This window comes from Thermobia domestica, chromosome 13 (genome assembly GCF_964235325.1).
Source record: "Thermobia domestica chromosome 13, izTheDome1.hap1.1, whole genome shotgun sequence".
NCBI lineage: Eukaryota > Metazoa > Arthropoda > Insecta > Zygentoma > Lepismatidae > Thermobia > Thermobia domestica.
This window is the reverse complement of record NC_137466.1, coordinates 177,536,089-177,558,755: the sequence shown is the minus strand read 5'-3', so window position 1 is coordinate 177,558,755 and position 22,667 is coordinate 177,536,089. Positions and strand designations below refer to the sequence as shown.

The 22,667-nt window shown below is 36.2% G+C and overlaps 1 protein-coding gene across 1 annotated transcript in view; it reads right to left on the bottom strand.

The window, feature by feature from the left end:
• The window catches only part of LOC145667866 (uncharacterized), a 62,778-nt gene extending 49,204 nt beyond the window's left edge, over window positions 1-13,574 (bottom strand). Inside the window, exons 1-2 of the mRNA XM_081735298.1 lie at window positions 13,484-13,574; window positions 1,129-1,740 (exon numbers count right to left, since the gene is read on the bottom strand). Of these exons, the coding sequence (XP_081591424.1) occupies window positions 1,129-1,685 (557 nt within the window). The 5' untranslated portion in view covers window positions 1,686-1,740; window positions 13,484-13,574. The remainder of the gene's footprint in view (window positions 1-1,128; window positions 1,741-13,483) is intronic.
• Between the last annotated feature and the right edge of the window lie 9,093 nt (window positions 13,575-22,667).

The following is a 22,667-nucleotide window of genomic DNA, read 5'->3' as shown; positions in this document are numbered from 1 at the left end:
TAACGTCTTTGGTATTGCTCTTGTCAAATCCCGGGCCAGCTAACATGTCTCTTCTTGTCTAAACTTGGTCTTAAATGTCATCAGAAATGTCACCAATTAGCTTAGCGATCCCGAAAATTATAGATTCGAAACTAATATGACATTTTGGACGTTATTTGTCATATACACCTACTCCGTGAAAATGGGGGCTAAAATTGGACGTGAACGGCATGGGAAATGGCACTATTCATCTCAGCGACCTCGAAAACTATGAATTTGGCACTAATATCCGTCGTTCCGGGTATAATGCAAAAAACTGATGAAAGACACGTTATTTTATTATTATTAAAGATGTATATTGCTCTCGTAACGATAAATGTATCATTAAAAAGAAAAGACAAACTATCCCAATACCATAAATTCAGCGGTCACTATATATAACTTTGAACAGTTTCCTCTACGAGAGTGTTTATGAGAACTGAAATAAGTTAAATGGTAAATGTATGCTTCAATCCACTATTTTGAACCAACGTTGTTCACCGGTGCGTTGAAGGCTAGATTCTCCACTTCCATAACCTTGATCAGGGGTGGAGAACCTACGACGTTCAGAGTTATAAAATGCATCCTTCTGGGCCTGTTATGAAAAATACTAAATTATATAAAGAATACGAAATATCATAGGAATATAATTCTGAAAAAGTAAATGAATAATAAATTTCCTTGCCTGATCTTTTTAAATATACATATGTTTTAATATGTTATAAATTTTGATCTAAATTATTATTCAATTATAATGATAATTACGTCTATTCAAAAATTCCACATACGGCCTTCTTGGGAAAATATGAGGCCGCCTCATTGTAGGTAACTCCCAGAACTGATGAAAGTAGAAGGGCATGGGATTCTAATTCCAGCTAAAATGAGTCCTGTGTCATATAGCCATATAGACTTGATACTGAAAAGGAACATAAAGAAACAAACAAGATCGAAGACAATCAATATTTAAAGTACAAGATCACAGAAAGAATTGATCACAGGAAGAAGATAAACATACACAAAGAAGTTTCCATGCATCCATGTAAGAAGGTAAATAATCCTTATGCGAATATCCTTAACCTTAAATAAAACTTCCAGATTATATCTGCTTACCTGCTAGAAATATCCCTAATCTCAATAAGTTTATCCTGGTCAGCATATTCTCCTAACACTTCCTCTAGCTTACTTCCACATTCCTTGACAACTTCAATAATTCTTCTCATTTTTCTGCCAGTGAAAGCGGGGGAAACTACAGATCTTGTGTTCCGCCATTCTTGTCCTCTCATATTTGATAAAACCTTATTTATATATTCTTGTCCAAGGAACTCAACTTTTTGTCGGTTGAAAAAGTGATCGAAGTCTTTTACTAAAACTAACTTTAAAAGTTCAGGATCTCTAATCATTAAACATGGGCGACGTCCTTCAAAATGTCCACCATATTTGTGTCCTGACATATTAAAATATATATCTTTCTGATCGATGTGAAATGACTTGCCGGTCAGTAGAGATCCTCCGGGTAGAAATTCTTTGATAAATTTTTGTTCTAGATGAAATATACCTCTTTTCTTCCAATAATTACAATTCCATTTGAAGTAAATGCTGATTAAAGTAATGAAGAGGGAAAATATCAAGACGATGTCCCACCAAATGCTTTGGAAAATTATTCCCATTTCTTTATTGTGTTTGTAATACTCAAGATATGTTGATTAGCGAATCAAAAATAGTCTGAAACAAGAAATGTAAAACTATAATTAACTCTTTCAATCAGTGCCAATACATGATTAGTTTGTTTCAATACGTAATATTGCTTAATTAATAGAATGTTAACTGTTAATGTCTTTAGAATATTGAACAAAATTAAATGAAATAAATACTATGTTGAACATTTTATATATCAGTTGGTATATTCCAATTGGTGTGAGGCATCAACAGCTACTATCTATTATATAAAAGAGAACGCACAAATCCTTTGTTAGCTCATCACGCTAATACGGCTGAACCAATTTCTTTCATTTTTGGGGGGTTATTAGGATTTGGACCCTAGATGGTTTTTATCATATCACTTTAATTTTTAATTACCAGTGTCTTGAGATAATTGACCATTCAAGTGTCCATAAGGTACAAATCCTTTGTTAGTTCATCATAGGTATAAAAATAAACGTATTTATATGCAACCCGCATGACCGTGTCACTCGGCGGGTTAACATAAATGACAGGCGCTATAATGTTAACATTTACTGCAATTTGAAAGCGAAAAAGTAAAAATTATCTAAGTAACAAAGTTTATTGCGTTCCGGGGTGACCGCAGCGAAGCGGGGCGGGTTAACATAAATGACAGGCGATATAATGTTAACATTTACTGCAATCTTCTATGGTTTTTATCATATCACTTGAAAGCGAAAAAGTAAAAATTATCTAAGTAACAAAGTTTATTGCGTTCCTGGGTGACCGCAGCGAAGCGGGGTGAACGCTGCTAGTATACTATATAATTTTATTTACAGTTGTTCTTTGTTGGTGTTTATAAAAATAATTCCCACAAATACTCGTATTTAGACTTCATTACCTTCCTATTTTGATTCTGGTACAGATGCATCCTTAGTTGGTAGAAAAAAATGTTAGATTGTGTTTTGATTATATCTATTAATATAACCAAATAGATAATTTAGATTTTGAAAATACGTAATAAAGAATAATTGTTATAAATAATACCAGAATTAATAAGTAGTGAATATCGATTATAGAATATAAATAGGGCACGAAATGTATATTTATGTAGGGTCCAATATTACAGTAAAGTAGTGATGTACGTTATAATACGTGTAGAAAGCATGCAAGGTTAATACCATATTTTTTGTTTTAATATGTAGTTTAACACTGCATGTATAGAAAATAATAATTTAATATTTCATAAAATGTTTCAACTCTTTCTTTGAAGCCTTATGTAGGTTCTTGTTTTAGTGAGTATCTACTAAGCAGTTAAAACGGCATCTGGAAATTCTTGATCTTCCATGGAGTCGCACCACAGAACATAATTTAACGAAGCAATATGGAGGAAGAAGGATAACAGTGACATAAGAACTTGAATTCGTTCACATGCCCATCCTATCTTAATGTCTTCCATCTTTTCATCGTAAATTGTACGCGTAGAGTAGCGTGTTGTGGTATCCTCGTGTGGGAAAATGGTAATTTCTCAAGCGAGGGGTTGTTGGTTTTAGCCTATTTTCCCATTGCCTTTGAGACTGTGTTCCTGTGGCACACATACATACAAACCCGAAGACATACATACTATTTTACCAGTCGTCTTCAATCGTTACAAAGAAAATCTTTTTTAGTAACCAGCGGAGTTGCTTCGAAATTTATTATAAACATTAGACACACATACAAGAAACTTTTTAAAAGAAAATAAAAGGAATTGAACCTTTAAATTTACTCTATCCTCTCCCGTTATCCACTTTAACGATAAGCTAGCTCCGTGTCTAGAAATGAAGGAATTTTTATGTAACTCCTAATTCAGCGGCGTCTGGTCGGGGATAAATTTGATAATGTGTCACGATTGAAACAAGGCTTAAAATGCTTGCCCTAAGATTCTGTGTAGTTAATTAAAAAGACTCTAAGAGGACCAGAATTTTTTATATTGCTAAAAAAAGAACAATTAATATCATATACATACCATTTATATAAATGTGATCATTAACTTTTTATTTAATTTTCTTATACACATAATATTTTGAAAATCTCGTATTTTCAGCCAATGAAAAATTCTGCAGTATAATGTCGTTGAGATTTATACTATACAGATAAATAAATATTTATTGTCCTCCTATTTTAGAAGAACCTTAGGTGAATTTGATTCATGTTATAGATACGATTGTTAAATAAACATCAAGGTGAGTGGAAAGAAAATTTTTAAAACGCGTCAATTAAGAGATATCTAAATTAATAGTTATAGTGACTTTTTGCTGTAGAAACTATGTTGTTCCATTTTCTTTGTTAATATGTTTCAAAGATCAAGGAGGAATTACAAATTATTGAAGCGTAACATATATCGTGTATACCCTAAAAGTTACCAACTGGAGGCTGATATGTCAAATGGCATACTATCAGATTGACATCACAGCTAGGAACGCATAATCCGCATAATGGAATCGCTAACTCTCATCTTTGGTGCAAGTGGTCCCGGGTTCTACTATTGGTGGAGATACTCGGTTGAAAAACTGTAAAAAAGCATTTTCTGTCAAGCTATTCTGAGTAAGGTTTTTCTGGGTTTTCCTAGGTGAATGCCGGGATAGTACCTCTCATAATGGTCCCATGCAGCATCTTTCTTTCCTCATTCTTTACTCCTCCCTAATTAATTTCTTGACGGGCTAACATACTCATAGATACCAAAAACCCAGAAACCTAGTTCCTAATACTAATCCCAGAAACGCATAAGTAAATAACAAAGATACGCAAAAATGTTGTAAATGATACGTATTAATAGCAGGTAATGAAGGCTGAAATTACGTTGGTGTCGGATTGACTCGCTGCTGTTGCCGGGGCCGCGGTGGCTCAATGGTAGAGCGTTCACCTCTGGTACTTGGGGTCCCGGGTTCGATTCCAGCCCCCACCAAGTGAACTTTGTGGTGGACAAACACCGTGTGCGTGGGTTTTCTCGGGGTTCTCCCGTTTCCTCCCACTTTCCTCATTCCATCATTTCATTCATCACTCATCATTACCGTCTCCTTTAGCCTAACCGGCATAACCGTAAGTCGTAAAACTCAAAGATGTCATTTCATTTCATTTCGCTACTGTTGCCTGAATATTTGCTTCAGAATCAGCCACAGCGCATTACTTTCTCTCAGAGCTTCGAGCTGGAGGCGTCTGATCCAAGTGTATTAAACTTTTATTTGGTTAGTTTGTCACTCTGTAGATATTATATTCATTACTGTCAAATGCATTATCTACTAACCCACTACTACATCTGTAATTGCTTTGCAAGGCAATAGTGAGTTTACTTAAAATTCTATAGACAAGTATTGGAAACTTATCTTATTAAGAGATAGAATTTTTAAAGTAACTTAAAAAAAGAAAAAAATACGTTTGTGTTGTGATAAATGGTATTGCGATATTTGTAGCAAGGTAGGCGAACTATCTCAATAATAGGAAAACTAATTGATAACAATAAAATTGAATGAAAATAGGAAGTAATATGTTCCTCACTATTAGGAGAAAATCAAACGATATTAAACACAATCTGCTAGTTAACGGTTCATATTTTTCTTGTAAGGAAATAAATAACGAAAATCTTTTCCAGCAGAATGAAAACTATTAACTGCAGTAAATTGGAAACGAGCGACATACATTTTAACGCCATAAAAAAATCGTTTCTCGTGATTTTCTTGAAAACTACGCATGACAATCCATCTGTTTCATTTCAGAACAGATATCATAGTAAGACAAAAATTAAAATTTAAGAGTTACCAATATATCATTAACCATGCTGTAAACCAATGATAGCCAAACCGTCCTTCAATCACGAGCTATCGTAGCTCGCGGAGACATTTTCGGTAGATCGCGTTAAACGATTCGTTTGGCTAATTTTGATTCTTTCACTGAACTGACGCTAATGACAAAAGTGTTGGTAATTCTTTTGGTAGGTAGTTCACATTAGGAATTAAAAACGGTGCGGTAGTTCAGAAGATTCATAAGTTTGGCGACCATTGCTGTAAACGGTTACCTTACTAGTGTCATAAAATAAACATGAAATGAAGTCGTTGAATTTAACGTCCCACGATTATGCCCTTTATAATTAAAACAAGTGAATTATGATAGAAAATAGATGGAATGAGACTGTAGGAGGAAACGGGTGTACCCCCCGAGAAAACCCATGAAAACGATGTTGTCCACCACAAATTCATTTGTCCGGGAATCAAACCAGGAACCCCATGCACCGGAAGTAAACGCTCTACCATTTTAAAAAAAGAAAAAAACTTCCTGATTTTATTTTCTTTTACAACCAATGGTGAGGTCTACTAGATTCGACAGGAACACGAACACAGAAACATCGAGGACTGTTAAAATTCCAAAAGCTCTCCACCGTGAATCAAAACCAAGATCACGTACAGTAAAGGTGCACGCGCTAGCCACTAGACCACCAGAGAAGGCCACAATTGAGCCACCCTATCCCTCCTTGCTAGTATCATAACGTAAAGATTGATTACGATATACTTCAGAACCAATTTCAGCTTAAATTACGGCATACATTCTCATGTACGCATGAGGTTTAACAGTCATCCAGATTATTTTCTTCAGCTCAATCGATAGATATATGGTTCATCTTTGGACTTTTTCTTTGTTTTCGCTAAACACAGGGATGGTACCGAGACCGAGACTAGTCTCGGTCTCGTCTCGGTATCGTCTCGAATTATCGAGACGAGACCGAGACCGAGACGGCCTTTTATATACCGAGACGAGACCGAGACCGAGACGACCTTTTATCTACCGAGACGAGACCGAGACCGAGACGGGCCTCTATAAATCGAGACGAGACCGAGACGAGACTTAGGTCAGTCTCGAAAGTCTCGGTCTCGTCTCGAATATTGATATAGACAACTATTAAGATTGACCTTTACTCAAAAATCCTTTCGTTGCTGTATTAGGTAATATGGGAACGGTTGACTAATGTTCAGTGGCGTATTTAGGGGATGGCTATCGGATTGAAACCCCTCCCGAAATAGATTTGTAATCATTTTTTCGCATTGCACGTACAACACAAATATTTCTTAATCGTTCTCAAGCCTCTCCCAAAACAAAATCCACTGCTGATGTGTATAGTCATCTCTCTCTCTCCCTCTCTCAACACACACACAAACACACTTTTATATATATATATATATATATATATATATATATATATATATATATATATATATATATATATATATATATATATATATATATATATACACTAGCGGATCAAGGATATGATCGAGGGAGGGGCTAAACCATAGTTTGACATTTTATCCAGTGCGTATAACCCCTTGGATCCTCGCCTGTATAGATATCTAATATAAGTAAAAGGAAGAGTTTGTTTGTCTGTGTGTCTGCATGCCTGTCTTTCTGATTGCCTGTGTGCGGCCTGGGGACCAGACGAGAGTCCAAGAGTTACGAAATTTGAGTGACAAGTATTATGTCCCAGGCCTCAGACCAAGAAGAAGCTTTTTTTTTTTTTTAAATCGGGAGGGTAGAAAATGACCGATATTAATGTCGAATACATAGTTTTCGCAGTCGCTGAGATCAATGATGATACTTCCACTAGCGATGACTTACAAATTCAGCTACCAGTGCATGCGGGCCGTGGTTCATTTGCGGGAGAGGGGAGTACCGAGACGTAAAAATAATACAAAATGACCGATATTAGTGTCAAATAGTTTTCGCATTTTCTGAGATCAATGGTGGAACTCCGATCGCGTTAACCTCCAAATTCACCCCATTCAGCTGCGGGCCGGAGTTCACAGGAGGGATACCGAGACATGTAAAAGTAATCCAAAATGGCCGATATTAGTGTCAAATGTATAGTTTTTGCGGTCGCTGAGATCAATGGTGTCACTTCCATTAGCGATGACTTTCAAATTCAGCTACCAGTGCATGCGGGTCGGGGTTCACCTGCTGGGGAGGGGGTACCCAGACATGTAAAAATAATACAAAATGACCGATATTAGTGTCAAATACATACAGTAGTTTTCGCGGTTCCTGAGATAGTGATACTCCCACAGGCCTTGACTTCCAAATACTGGTCCCATGCGAAAAATGAGTATTTCATCTAGTAATAGTCATATATATTAAAAATGCTGATTTTTTTTAACATGCTGTGTGAAATATGGAAGGGGAAATTCTTCCAGATACTCTGCAATACCACTAGATAAACAAGCAATGTTGCCAACGCAACATAAAGTTATAATTTCTCAAATTGCACTACGTTTGATATTACATATTTCTGTTCAGTTAATTTAGTTTAGTTTTCTCGGGGTTCTCCCGTTACCTCCCACTTTCTTCATTCCACCATTTCATTCATCTCTCATCATCACAGTCTCCTTTAGCCTAACCGGAATAACCGTGGGACGTAAAACTCAAAAATTTCATTTCATTTTTAATTGAGTTTAACGCCTCTTTCAGCAGCGAGGTTATATGAGACTGAACTACTGATTAACGTTGAATTTAAACCACATGAGCTCCCGCCGGGAATCTAACCCTGCTCTCTCACGCCATAGGCTAACTGCTTATCCGCGAAAGAGCTCTACATATTTCTAATTTAGATATTAAATTAAACCACAAAAGCACATATCTTATTCAGTGTAACAAAGGACAATACATATCACTAACATCAACATTTTGGAGATCTCTAATAACTCAAACGGCAGGAACATTATAACATTAGTGTTCAGTAGTTTTAATTACAACAAGTCGCAGTTACATCATTTTAAGCAGTGTTGCGAACTTAAATAAATTGCTAAATATTATTATAAATATAGTGCAAATAACGTAGCTAAAGTGCAAAATATTTTTAAATTACTCGTAATTTGTTTTATGATGCAAGAATGTTTTCAAAACACGATGTTTTTCATAGTCTTTGGGCTACTTATAATGTTAATGTCAAAGTTTTCGTTCCAGCAATACATGTAAAATCAAATTGTAACTGAAATTAAACGTAACTGACAACTTTTCAGTAGCACTAGTTGTTCTCCCTAAGCCTTAGGCCTGGTGTATTTTTTTAGATTAAAAAACTTATTTATTAAAATTTTAATTACGCCCTAACTGCATTTCATTTGTTATAGTTTGACCACCAACCACCTCAAACTCGATCCATATCATATAGCTATATGCAATTATTCAAAGACTTACAGTTAGTAATACACATTGTGTTGATTTTTGGTTTGTTTTGTTTTAGTTTAACGTCTCACGATTATGCTAGGGCGGCTAAAGGAGACGTGGAGTTACTGATCATAGGGGAATCCGAAAAACTTTGGTCGTTGAACATTACCGCCACCGGGAATCGAACTCGGGACCATGCGAACCAAAATCAAGCGTACTAGCCATTATAGTAAATGGGGGTTCTTACATTGTGTTGATTTAAATAATTGAGTCCGTGTTGCCAGATCCGAAGATCAAAAAGTAGCGTGTCTGTGCTCCAAAAGTAGAGGATATGAACTATTTGTAGCCCAAATATATAGAAATGAATTATTTGGCAACTAATGACTGGTACTAATGAAATAATGTTTAAAATAGATCGGAAAATCTTATGGACATATTGCAAGACGAAATTATGATCGATAGACAAAAACAATTTTAGATTGTATACCACGTGACAAAAACAGCCTAGGAAATGTCCGCATACGGGAGTAAACTGGAACAGAATTACCCAAGTTAGATAGTTGTAGAGAAAACTTGGGAAGACTTCATCCAGCAGTGGATTGATAATGCTTGATTATGATGATGGTGATGATTTTATATCAAGACCTGAGAGGTAAACTAAACCAAGTCATAATTTCGTAATTTTACAGGAGAAGCGAAAAACCGGTTCCTTAACTAAGATCTATAATACTGTTTTTCAAACTATACTAAGTAGTTACAAAGTAGTAAGGTGGCTTTAGGCTTACATTATTACACCACTAGAAAGAACACAGTCTATTAAAAAAATATTCTAACTCAATTTGACCAAAAAGTGACTTAACATAGTCTACCATTAATGTTTATATGTATCTATCTATCTATCTATATATATATATATATATATATATACTGTGTAAATTTACTAGGTAAGGTGGGATAAAATTGGATCCAAAATTTAACGAAAGTCATACAGCGAAAAAAAAAATATTTTTGACTATTTAATACTTCATGTTGCTGCAAAACTAAGAAAATGAATACAAAAGAAAACTAGAAAGTTAATAATCACTTGTTTTGGCGAGAGAGAAAAAATAGATACAGCTAGCTCGAATTACCTATATACTTATATAATATGTATGTTTATGTTTCGCAAGTAATTTTCAATCAATATAAAATTTCAACGTAATGAACGCACAATTGGTTTTCTCGAATAAAGATCACATGCACCGCTAAGAGCTCAGGAATAAGCTTAATCTATGTTACGACAGTGGATATACGTATGCGTATGTAATGCATTACAACTTTGGGAACTTGTATAAGAAACAGAATGTACTTAAATTTAGAAGCGAACTATGCGAAACATCTGACTTTGAATCTAACTTATTTCGTGATGCAACCCGAGGCCACACATAGCAAAGATGAGTGCCGTAGCTCCCATCACAAAGTTCAGGAATTTCGTGTTATAAGGTGTCAATTAAACACGTAGATGTGAAACGGTAATAAAGCATTTGATCAATTTTAAACAAAATATATTGTAGTAATAATTTACCCTATTTGTTCAGATAATGAACGTTATATTATGCTTTTAAAATGACAGTTAAAACAAAATGTATTGGACAATAAATGAGAAATTGTAAAATTTCAATTTCGGTACGATTAAATACATTCATGCTGCTATGTGTTGCGTTATAAGTTAGAATGTATTGAACAATTCTTATTCTAAGGAAGGAAATAAACTACTGTATAGTACTGAAGTTAATTTAATAGAGTTTAATTATATAGGCAGTACTGAGGCCATATGAGAAAGTCTTTTGCTGAAAGTGAAATATGGGTTATTATTAGATATGATATACCCACTGATGATTGAAACTGGAACACACGCATGGAAGGCATCAGCGCTAGCAAATTAGTTCTGAAGAAGTACACCATACTATAATTCTAAGTCAAGAATAAGGCCAAAAATAAGAAGCAGAAATGACAGACTTTACAATAATAATACTTTTACAATTTTAATTTCACCTATTTATTTCGAGACTTTCGAGACGAGACCGAGACGAGACCGAGATTTGGCCCTCGAGACCGAGACCGAGATCGAGACAAGCATTTGTTGACCGAGACGAGACCGAGACCGAGACGGCGATTTTTGACTCGAGACGAGACCGAGACCGAGACAGCTATTTTTAAACCGAGACGAGACCGAGACTGTACAAAGTCTCGTCTCGTCTCGTCTCGATACCATCCCTAATTAATATTGTACGAGTAGAATATCCAGTTCTTACTGTACGATGGTTCGTGAATATGGGGTTTTCCTATGTTTTAGAATGTGTCAAATAGTCAAGAGCCCTAAGCTCCATTTTGTAATTTTCCAGAAAATTTGCTTCTTAGAAGCGAACTTCACCATTGACTTATCTTGTCAATCAAAATCTCAAAATAAAATCACATTTCTACAGTACAATTCAGACGTTAAAATAATTGGAGAGAAATACAATGTAAAGCATCTAATTTCTCACTTTTACACAAAACAGTTTTGTGATCGGAACCAGGAGAGATAAAATCTGAATATTTCACGTATTACACTGTTCCGTTACCGAACCTTTTCCCCTGAGATGCTACCTTTCAGGTGATATGTTATTCTTTCTTCTTAATGTCATTTAAAGTTTATACATTTCATGTTATACGTATACAGGGTGGCGCGGGACCGACTGATACATTTCAAAGTTAAAAATTGCGCAGGCGCAATAGCTTGGAGTGGATTATGGCTAGAGGATGGAAAGTGGATATGATGTCATTTCATACGAAGACTGCAACTGTTACAATGGACTTTTAGGGTAACATCAGGTAACAATGAAATGTCTGAACACTCGCTGCACTTTAACGACTGACTTCATTTCGTATAAGTACGAACACAGAAAACATTGTTCAGTGCTCCAACGATGTCAGTGGCAATTGTTGTGGTATTCTTATAAAATGGCATCGTATTCTCTTCCAATCTTCCGCCCATAACCCACTCCAAGCTATCGCACCTGCGCAATATTCAACTTTGAAATATGTCAGTTGGCTCCACGCCACCCTATATTTATGTTCAATTGAGTTATTCTGCGGTTGGTTCTAGTAATTTATTGTTTATGTATTTATGTTGTCATATTTTTAATATATACCGTAGTAGCAGAGTGAACTTGCAAGCCGCTTGCTGTAAGCTTGAATTGCAAGTCGGCCAAGCTTGCATCCAGCTTGACTGGAAAACGTACAAGCATGCCTCAAGCTGGATTCCAGTAACAAAGTTACATGGGGGAACCTTGCTTTCAGTGTTCCATGCAAGCTTGACGCAAGCGTTTTACAAGTCAAGTCAAGTCAATAGCCAATGACCGGCCAGTGATGCTATGACGATCTGCGAAGAATCTAAAGCATTGTTTGCAAGTACAACAAAAGACAGATTGTGTGAAAGCATGCGTTTCAAGTGCAAGCGTAGAAAGCCAAAAGCCAATCACGCGCCAACTGGCCGAAAGCTTTCTTGCTACTAGGATATGTATATTAGTTTTAAATTATGTACTTTTTAACTAATCAAAATAGTAGCTATTATTCAATTTCAACTACCGGTACATACATTATGAAATTCTGATTAGTTTGTAAATTTTTATCACAACATGATTTTATACCGGTATAGCACTTAGAAAGCACTGCGAACGAAATACTGTACGTAGTTCGTATTTTTTAGTTATTCTTTATTCAAATGCGATTTGATCAACTTTTGTGAGATGTAACAATAATTGGGGGAGAGGGGCAGTCAAATTACACCCGGGTAAAATCTATTATTCGCTTAATTTTGAGTTTTACAGTTGATAATTCTATTCTTGAAGCTCTAGAAGAGAATGATAATAAAATAGAGGGTAAAGAACAACAGTGATGACTACGGGGGTTACCTTGATGGAATTTCCTCTCGGAACAACAACGTCTTCCCCTTAGCCGTATCTCCTTCTCCATTTGCGCTCGATCTGGGTTGCCAGTATATTCGCAGTACTACTTGTCATATCTTGTGAATTGAAAGTCCTCCCGAAAGAAATCTTTTGCAACCACCACTGAAGGCAATATAATACCTATACCTAAGCGGGATTTAGACTCACAACAGACAGGTCTTGTGACCTCGAACTTGTGAACAGGAAGTCTTTGATTGCTTGACTAAATCAGCCGGCCAGATAAACAATATTTTAGGAGATATGTGTCACTTTATTCACCAACACTTTCTAGGTACTGCAGTGCTTTGGAGTCCAAACTTTTAATATCACGGGCTACTCAAATCATTGAAGACCTTCTCTTACAGTATTAACAAAATTAAATACCAACTAGCGTTCAAAAATATTAACACAATGGAAGAGAGACAAAACACATACTGCAAAGCGAGCTCACGCTACAAATACGTAAAAATGTCTTGTTTTTCTTTGGTTAAGATAGTCTAGCTTAAATCACATTGTTATTACTCAAGGTCAAAGGAAATAAGCTTCAGCTGGGAAGACAACTCTTCGGATGAAACGTGATTTTGTATTTTTTTTTTTTTTTCTTAACACAAAATATTGGTTTAAAAGAAATAATGGGAAAAGTAACTTACACACACCTCCATAAAACGTAGAACACTATGCCTGAAAACTTCACTTCTGTTTCACAGGAACATTAGCACAACTCACAACGCGATGTTTTGCTTTGGACAAAATGAAAACATAGCTGGTTAATACCTTCAAGAGAACCTTCAGCTGTCATCGTCTTGAAAAATTGCGTCATCGTGTGAAAGGCTTGCGAGATACTGTGAAATAATCATCTATAAACTCTTTTTCTCTTTAGAAGGTATTCAATTCTTTGATCATTTATTATCAATTCATACGCCACTCCCTGCATTGAAATTCATGAAGGATTATGTCGAGCAGACGGATTTTAGCTGTGTATGGTATGGTAAGCGATATCGAAGTTACTTCTAGGGTTCTAGATTTGATTATACCAATCAATGTTTCTTTCACGGATACTTCTGGACATCCCCTTCCCCTGAGTTGAGATGAATTAAATAGAAATTTCATGTTATTCTTGTGTAGGGCATACCCTTAGGAAAAAGTGTGCAGCCAACTCACATTTTGATTTTGCTCCCTCTGGACAAAATTTTCTGGAAGGAAAAAATGAAATGAAATCTTTAAGTTTTACGTCCCATGCTTGTGCCGTTTAGGCTAAAGGAGACGGTGATGATGAAAGATGAGTGAAATAGTGGAATGAAGAAAGTGGGAGGAAACGGGAAAAACCCGAGAAATCCCACGAGCACGGTGTTTGTCCACCACAAAGTCCACACAGCGCGAGCTGGGATCGAACCAGGGACCCCAAGCACCAGAGGTGAACGCTCTACCACTGAGCCACCGCGCCCCCCTTTCTGGAAGGGAGGAAGCCTGTCAGCAATGATTAGGTGTTTGGAAGCGGAAGTGTTTGTAGAATCTAGTATTTCTAGCACAGAAACAGTTTCATCATTCTATCTTACAATTAGAGGTGTCCAGAAGGATTTTTTCATACACACAGAATGTTAAACTTGAGTAAAATTACTTATGAAGAGAAAGAGATCAGGCGATATCTCATTGATTATTATAAGCCGAGTCCTTTTATGGTCAAGTAGCTAGCGCGCGCGCCTATAATTCGATTCCTGGTGAGAGACACTTGAAATTTGAACATATTGTGGTGGTTCAGATTCCTTCTCCTTAGACTGTAGGTCCACGTTTCATATAGCCTCGGTGCTAAAATGGGACGTCAAGTTCTAGCCAACCAACAACAGAGTTAGAATTTTTAGGGATAATTTACATAGAGAAAAAAGAAGAGAGGTATCAAATAAGGCGAAAAAAGGGCCAAAAAGTGCCATTTCCACGAATTATGTTGGCAACTACTCTTTTATTCAATTAAAAGCAACTTGATATAAAATACGTACCTTTCTCATATATTGAACAGACTACAGGAAGGAAAAACATAAAGGAGTTGTAATTAACAACATTCAGCACCCCTAGAGAAGGTGCAACATCCAGCAAGTTGTTAAAGGTAAGCGCGATTCTCTTTTGAAGTAAAATATATTTGTAGATGTCAGAAAGTTTTTTTTTTTCATATCTACAGAGACCAGTGGGCCGCCAAACTTCGTACTCTCTCGGAATGGCAACTCTGTAGGTGTCGCGAATTCGACCCTTGTGAACCTGCCCCCCCCCACTTCTCGGTACAAACGATTTCCGCATATCAATAAAAAGTACTTCGTTTGTACCGGTTTGTACCGCAAATATTTTTGTTTGTACTGTACTGCAGTATCAGATATTAAGAAAACAAAGTGGGGGGGCCAAGTTCACGCAGCCCCCCCACAATGTCGTAGGATCGATTTAATTGGCTCATTTGAAAGATTTTCGTTTGTACCGGATTGTACCGTAGTTTGTTTCGTTTGTACCGTCCTGGATTATGAAAAATTAACGAAACAAAATGGGGGCCCAGATCAAACAGGCCCTCAAATCACGGCTTAATACACCGGGTACACATGACTCTTGTATGCCATATGAAAGTACTTGGTTAGTACCAGATTGTACCGCAATGAGTTTTTGTTTAACCATAATAGATGATGAAAAATTAAGAAAACAAAATTGGGGGGGCTATGTGAACCTGGCCCCCCCCACCACGTGGTACAAACGATTTAGTTGGCTCATTTGAAAGATTTTCGTTTGTACCGGATTGTACCGTAGTTTGTTTCATTTGTACTGTCCTGGATTATGAAAAATTGACGAAACAAAATGGGGGCCCACATCAAACAGGCCCTCAAATAATGACTTAATACACCGGGTACACATTAATTTTGTATGCCATATGAAAGTACTTGGTTAGTACTGGATTGTACCACAATGAGTTTTAGTTTAACCATAACAGATTATGAAAAATTAAGAAAACAAAATTGGGGGGCTGTGTGAACCTGGCCCCCCCACCACGTGGTACAAACGATTTAGTTGGCTCATTTGAAAGATTTTTGTTCGTACCGGATTGTACCGTCCTGGATTATGAAAAATTAACGAAACAAAATGGGGGCCCAGATCAAACAGGCCCTCAAATCACGACTTAATACACCAGGTACACATGACTTTTGTATGTCAGATGAAAGTACTTGGTTAGTACTGGATTGTACCACAATGAGTTTTAGTTTAACCATAATAGATTATGAAAAATTAAGAAAACAAAATTGGGGGGCCTGTGTGAACCTGGCCCCCCACCACGTGGTACAAACGATTTAGTTGGCTCATTTGAAAGATTTTCGTTTGTACCGAATTGTACCGTAGTTTGTTTCGTTTGTACCGTCCTGGATTATGAAAAATTAACGAAACAAAATGGGGGCCCAGATCAAACAGGCCCTCAAATCACGACTTAATACACCGGGTACACATTAATTTTGTATGCCATATGAAAGTACTTGGTTAGTACCGGATTGTACCGTAATGAGTTTTAGTTTAACCATAATGGATTATGAAAAATTAAGAAAACAAAATTGGGGGCCTGTGTGAACCTGGCCCCCCCCTACCACGTGGTACAAACGATTTAGTTGGCTCATTTGAAAGATTTTCGTTTGTAGCGGATTGTACCGTAGTTTGTTTCGTTTGCACCGTCCTGGATTATGAAAAATTAACAAAACAAAATGGGGGCCCATATGAAACAGGCCCTCAAATTTCGACTCAATACACCAGGTACACATTAATTTTGTATGCCGTATGAAAGTACTTGGTTAGTACCGGATTGTACCGCAATGAGTTTTAGTTTAGCCGTAATAGATTATGAAAAATTAAGAAAACAATATTAAGGGTACTGTGTGAACCTGCCCCCCTACCATGTTGTACAAACTTTTTAGCTGGCTCATTTGAAAGATTTTCGTTTGTACCAGATTGTACCGTAGTTTTTTTTCGTTTGTACCTGGTTGAGGAAAAGCTGGCCCGAACAACACAATTTCTTTACAATTTGATTGAAAATGGGACCAAAAATTTGTACCAATTATGCACTTATTTGTATCACCAAAATCGAATTAGCACCCGCACCAATACTTAGAAATTTGAATTCTTGATTGCGGTTCAAGCTGTCACGCATACGTTATTTTTCTTTTGAATAGTAATCAAAACGGTATCAAAAATTTGTAGGCAATATTTACCAATTTGTAGTTACAAAATTTGAATATGTACGTACAACTACCAATTTCGAGAAATTTGGATTTAGGTTTGCTGGTTAGACTGGCCCGCTAACTTATTTTTCATTAAAATTCAAATCAAAACAGTACCAAACATTTTTACCCTATATGTACAAATTTGTACCGCCAAAATTAAAATTTGTACCCTCATCAACTTCGAAAAGATTGGATTTTTGATAACCGGTGGAGCAGAGTCGCACAACTCTTTTTCTTTCCAATTCGAATCAAAATGACACCATAAATTGGTACCCCATACTTACCAATTTGTACAACCAAAATAGAATTTGTACTTCCACCGATTTCGAGAAACTTGGATTTTCGATGGCGGGTCAAACTGGATTGCACAACTTATTTTTCTTTCAAATTCGAATCACAACGGTACCAAAAAATTGTATCCAGTATGTGTCAACTTGTACCACCAAAAGTAGAATTTGTACATACTACTTATTTCGACAAAATTTGAATTTAATGTAGGACCAGTGTGACGTCAACATGGCCTACACAACACATGTTTTTTTTTCAATTCGAATAAAAACGGTCCTAACAATAAAACTTTTTAAACAATATGTACCAATTTGTACCACGAAAACTATATTTGCACCGTCACCAATTTCGCGAGAATTGAATTTTTAATGGCGAGTCAAGTAGGCTTGCACAACACTTTTTCTTCCCAATTCAAATCAAAACGGTATCAGAATTTTGTACCCAATATGTACTAATTTGTAACACCAAAATTGTAATTTGTATCTCAAGAAATTTCGCGAAGCGTGGCAGGTCATGTCAGACAGAATTTTGTTGGCAGGTCAAACTTGATCACACAACTTATTTTCCTTTCCAATTTAAATCAAAATTGTTCAAAAATTTGTACCCGATATGTACAAGTTTTGCCACAGAAATTAGAATTTCTAGCCCCACCAATTTCGAGGAACTTGAATTTTTGATGGTGGGTCAAACTGATCCACAAACACTTTCTTTTCAATTTGAATCAAAAACCTTACAAAAATTTGTACCCATTAAGTACCACTTTGAACTACCAAAATAAGAATTTGTACCTTCTAGATATTGGTGTGGGTGCTAATTCTAATTTTGGTGGTACAAATTTTTGGTTCCGTTTTGATTCGAATTGTAAAGAAAAATAAGTTATGAGAGTAGCTTCGATCCGCCAACAAAAATTCACAATTCTCGAAATTGGTGGGAGTGCAAATTTAAACTTTGTGTTACAAATTGCGTCGAATTTTTTTGTTCCGCTTTGATTTGAATTGAAAAAAAAAGCAAACTGTGCGGGTCAGCGTGACCCATCAAAAATTTAAATTTGTAGAAATTGATGGGAGTAAAAATTCTTACAAATTTTTGAAATTCTTTTCATTCGAATTGAATAAAAAAATTTGTTGTGTGGGCCTGTTTGACTCGCCATCAAAAATTAAAATTTCTCGAAATTCATGGCGGATCAAATTGTAATTTTCGTAATACAAATTAGTACATATGGGGTACAGATTTTTGGTGCCGTTTCGATTCAAATTAGAAGAAAAAATAAGTTGTGCGGGCCAGTTTGATCCGCCAAAAAATGCATGTTTGATGAAATTGGTGGTAGTACAGATTAGTATATATTGGGTACAAATCTTTTGGTTCGAATTAGAAAGAAAAGGAAGTGCGTTCCGGCTTGATTCACCAATTAAAATTCAACCATCTACAGCCTGGTAATAGTACAAATTCTTATTTTGCTGGTACAAATTGGCATATATTGGGTACAAATTTTTTGTACCGTTTTCATTCGAATTCAGAGAAATATGTTTTGTGGATCAGTTTGACCTGTTACCAAAAATTCAAATTTATCGAAATTGTTGAAAGTCCAAATTATATCTTTGATGCTATAAATTGCTACATATTGGGTACAAATCTTTGCTGACGTTTTGATTCGAAATGGAAAGGAAACTAAGATGTGCGGGCCAGGTTGACCTCCATGATAAATTCAAATTTCTCGCAAGTCATATGTATCCTGTGTTTTAAAACTTGATTAGAATGTTTCCTTGAATTGGGCCCCCAGTTTGTTTCGTTAAGTTTTCATAATCGAGAACGGTACAAATGAAAGAAACTACGATACAATCCGGAACAAACGAAAATCTTTCAAATGAGCCAACTAAATCGTTTGTACCACGTGGTGGGGGGCCAGGTTTACACAGCCCCCAATTTTTTTTCTTAATTTTTCATAATCTATTATGGTTAAACTAAAACTCATTACGGTACAATCCAGTACTAACCAAGTACTTTCATATGGCATACAAAATTAATGTGTACCCGGTGTATTAAGTCGTGATTTGAGGGCCTGTTTGATCTGGGCCCCCATTTTGTTTTGTTAATTTTTCATAATCCAGGGCGGTACAAACGAAACAAACTACGGTACAATCCGGTACAAACAAAAATCTTTCAAATGAGCCAACTAAATCGTTTGTACCACGTGGTGGGGGGGCCAGCTTCACACAGCCCCCCAATTTTGTTTTCTTAATTTTTCATAATCTATTATGGTTAAACTAAAACTCATTGTGGTACAATCCGGTACTAACCAAGTACTTTCATATGGCATACAAAATTAATGTGTACCTGGTGTATTAAGTCGTGATTTGAGGGCCTGTTTGATCAGGGCCCCCATTTTGTTTCGTTAATTTTTCATAATTCAGGACGGTACAAATGAAACAAACTACGGTACAATCCGGTACAAACGAAAATCTTTCAAATGAGCCAACTAAATCGTTTGTACCACGTGGTGGGGGGCCCCCCAATTTTGTTCACACAGCCCCCTCAATTTTGTTTCCTTAATTTTTCATAATCTATTATGGTTAAACAAAAACTCATTGCGGTACAATCTGGTACTAACCAAGTACTTTCATATGGCATACAAAAGTCATGTGTACCCGGTGTATTAAGCCGTGATTTGAGGGCCTGTTTGATCTGGGCCCCCATTTTGTTTCGTTAATTTTTCATAATCCAGGACGGTACAAACGAAACAAACTACGGTACAATCCGGTACAAACTAAAATCTTTCAAATGAGCCAATTAAATCGATCCTACGACATTGTGGGGGGGCTGCGTGAACTTGGCCCCCCCCACTTTGTTTTCTTAATTTCTGATACTACAGTACAGTACAAACAAAAATATTTGCGGTACAAACCGGTACAAACGAAGTACTTTTTATTGATATGCAGAAATCGTTTGTACCGAGAAGTGGGGGGCCAGGTTCACAAGGGTGCGAATTCGACAACATTAGAACTCTTCTGAAGACGGACCCTTTGGCAAAACAATTTGAATATTGCATCATAGGAATAGATAGGCGTTTCTTTCTTTTTCTTTTTTTTTAGTTGTTGTTCCTACATTTTAATGAGAGAGAGACAGAAACATTCTGTCTGCAAATCATAAAACACTTCTGGCTGAAGAGGTTGGAAATTGCACTTGCGTCATTTAAGTCTAGACAAGGCACAAAACTGCTTGATATCGTCAAAATTCTCGCTCATAAAATACGACACTCAATCTACAAGACAAAGAAATTTGGAATAAAGTTTTGAAATGTAGCAGTAAAAGATGAGAAAATGGGAGGAAAGACTATTCAGGGCAGATGAAGAGAAAAAAGAAGGATAACGGGCCCCAAATGGGAAACGAAGAACTAGAAAATTGTCTATCGCAACTGGAAGCAATATTTAACATGTTTGGTCTTTCGAAGAGCTCGTGTTTTGCTGTATAAGTCCTAACCCTAATTATCAGCTTGAGAGCTGGGTCATGAACTCTAGAGGAGATGATGAGACGCAAAAAGTTTTTTTTATTTTTTATTTTTTATTTTATTTTATTTTATTTTATTTTTATCAAGGCAAGGTCAATATGTTTTACAAGAAAATATCAAAGAATGTCGTGGGACGAAGGCGTTATTTTACAGTGTGTGGCAAACAAACAAGATATTTGCCTAGGTTTTTCTCAACAATAAGTAAGACGTCTGGTTTACCGGAAACTGTTTTAAATATTTACACAAGTGTTTCTTTTTAATGAAGGGGAGGAGCCTAATTAAAGGTTGATCTCCGCGAAGTGTAGAAGCGATGACCAACTCCCAAGCAGCCAGGAGTGGAAATCTGATTAAGACACAGTTATTGTGTTGAAACTGTTCCGTACGTGATTGTGTGTTTTATATATATTATTACCAGTGGCGTATTTAAGGGGGAGCTTCCAGGCTTAAGCCTCCCCCGAAATCTTACTTATTATAGTAAATTAAATGAAATATCTTGCAGAATTTTCACATTTCCAGGCAAAGCCCCCCCTCCACGAAAGTTAGCAAAGCTCCCCCGAAACTAAATCGTAAATACGCCATTATCACATAGCCTTATTCAGTGTCTTGTTGTGTTTAGTTTGACAACATTTACTCTGTCGTGTCTGTCTGAGAGACACAAAATCACAAGAGCTACTTGATGGATGACCGTCTATTGTAGCCAGGATATAGATCAAAAGCTAAGAAAGGAACTCGTTGATGGACGTGATCCATCCAGTTGATACCAAGATATGAACAACCAGAAATGCAGTTCCTCATGTATTTTTATGAGAATAATTATTGATATCATCCTTGCTTGATAGGCTATTCGCAATGTAGTTGAGATTAGCGGGTCATGGAAAATACGAATATAACCGTGTAATACAATACTAAAATGAAACTATCATATATAACTTTCTACTCGACAAATCTAAAAGCTTGAATATTTTCTATTCTCAAATGTTCATTCATTTACTGAAGTTTTTGAGTGGGGAATGGAGAATGAAGGGAAAAATAAAATTTCAAATTTCAATTTTGACGTTGTGTATGCTGTGACACTTCTACTTATTTACTGTGAGTAAATTTGAGATTATATTAGGTTTAGGTCTACATCGATTAATAAAATTGGTATTTTATATTAAAACACATTAATTACTAAGTATGTTCCAGTACAATGATCAGTACAAGTTACCTGATTCTCTTTTATAAACAATTTTACACTTCCAAGCTATGCTATGTATAAGTGTCGGAAGTCTTATAGAACGGCTTCGTCCGTCCGTCCATCTGTCGACAGGTATCAGAACAAAAACGGTAAGAGTTATCGAGATGCAATTTTTTACCACCTTTCCAAGGATAGGTTTAATGTTCTCCAACAATTCTCTATCCAAACCGGAAGTGGTTTAAATTAGTTCTTTCCGGTTTTGAACATTTATCGATATAAAACAAACATGGTGTTAGATAGCGACAAGCTGTTTTCTGCAAAGATTCAGGGTCTCAATAAAAATATCCTAACAACTGTAACGCTCTACCAATATCGGAAGTGGTTGAAATTTGCTACTACTTCTGATTTTCATACGGATTTCCGTAGAACAAAAACGATAAGAGATTTCGGGATCCGTTTTTTTCAATCGATTCTGCTTCCGAATAATAGGTTCTATTTCACCCCTTAACCATCTATTCAATCCACAAATCATTCAAATTAACGATTTCCAGTTTCAACTTTTGTCACCATAAAACAAAAATAGTAAACCACAGCGAGTTTGGCTTTCCATATGGATTCAGTGTCCGAGG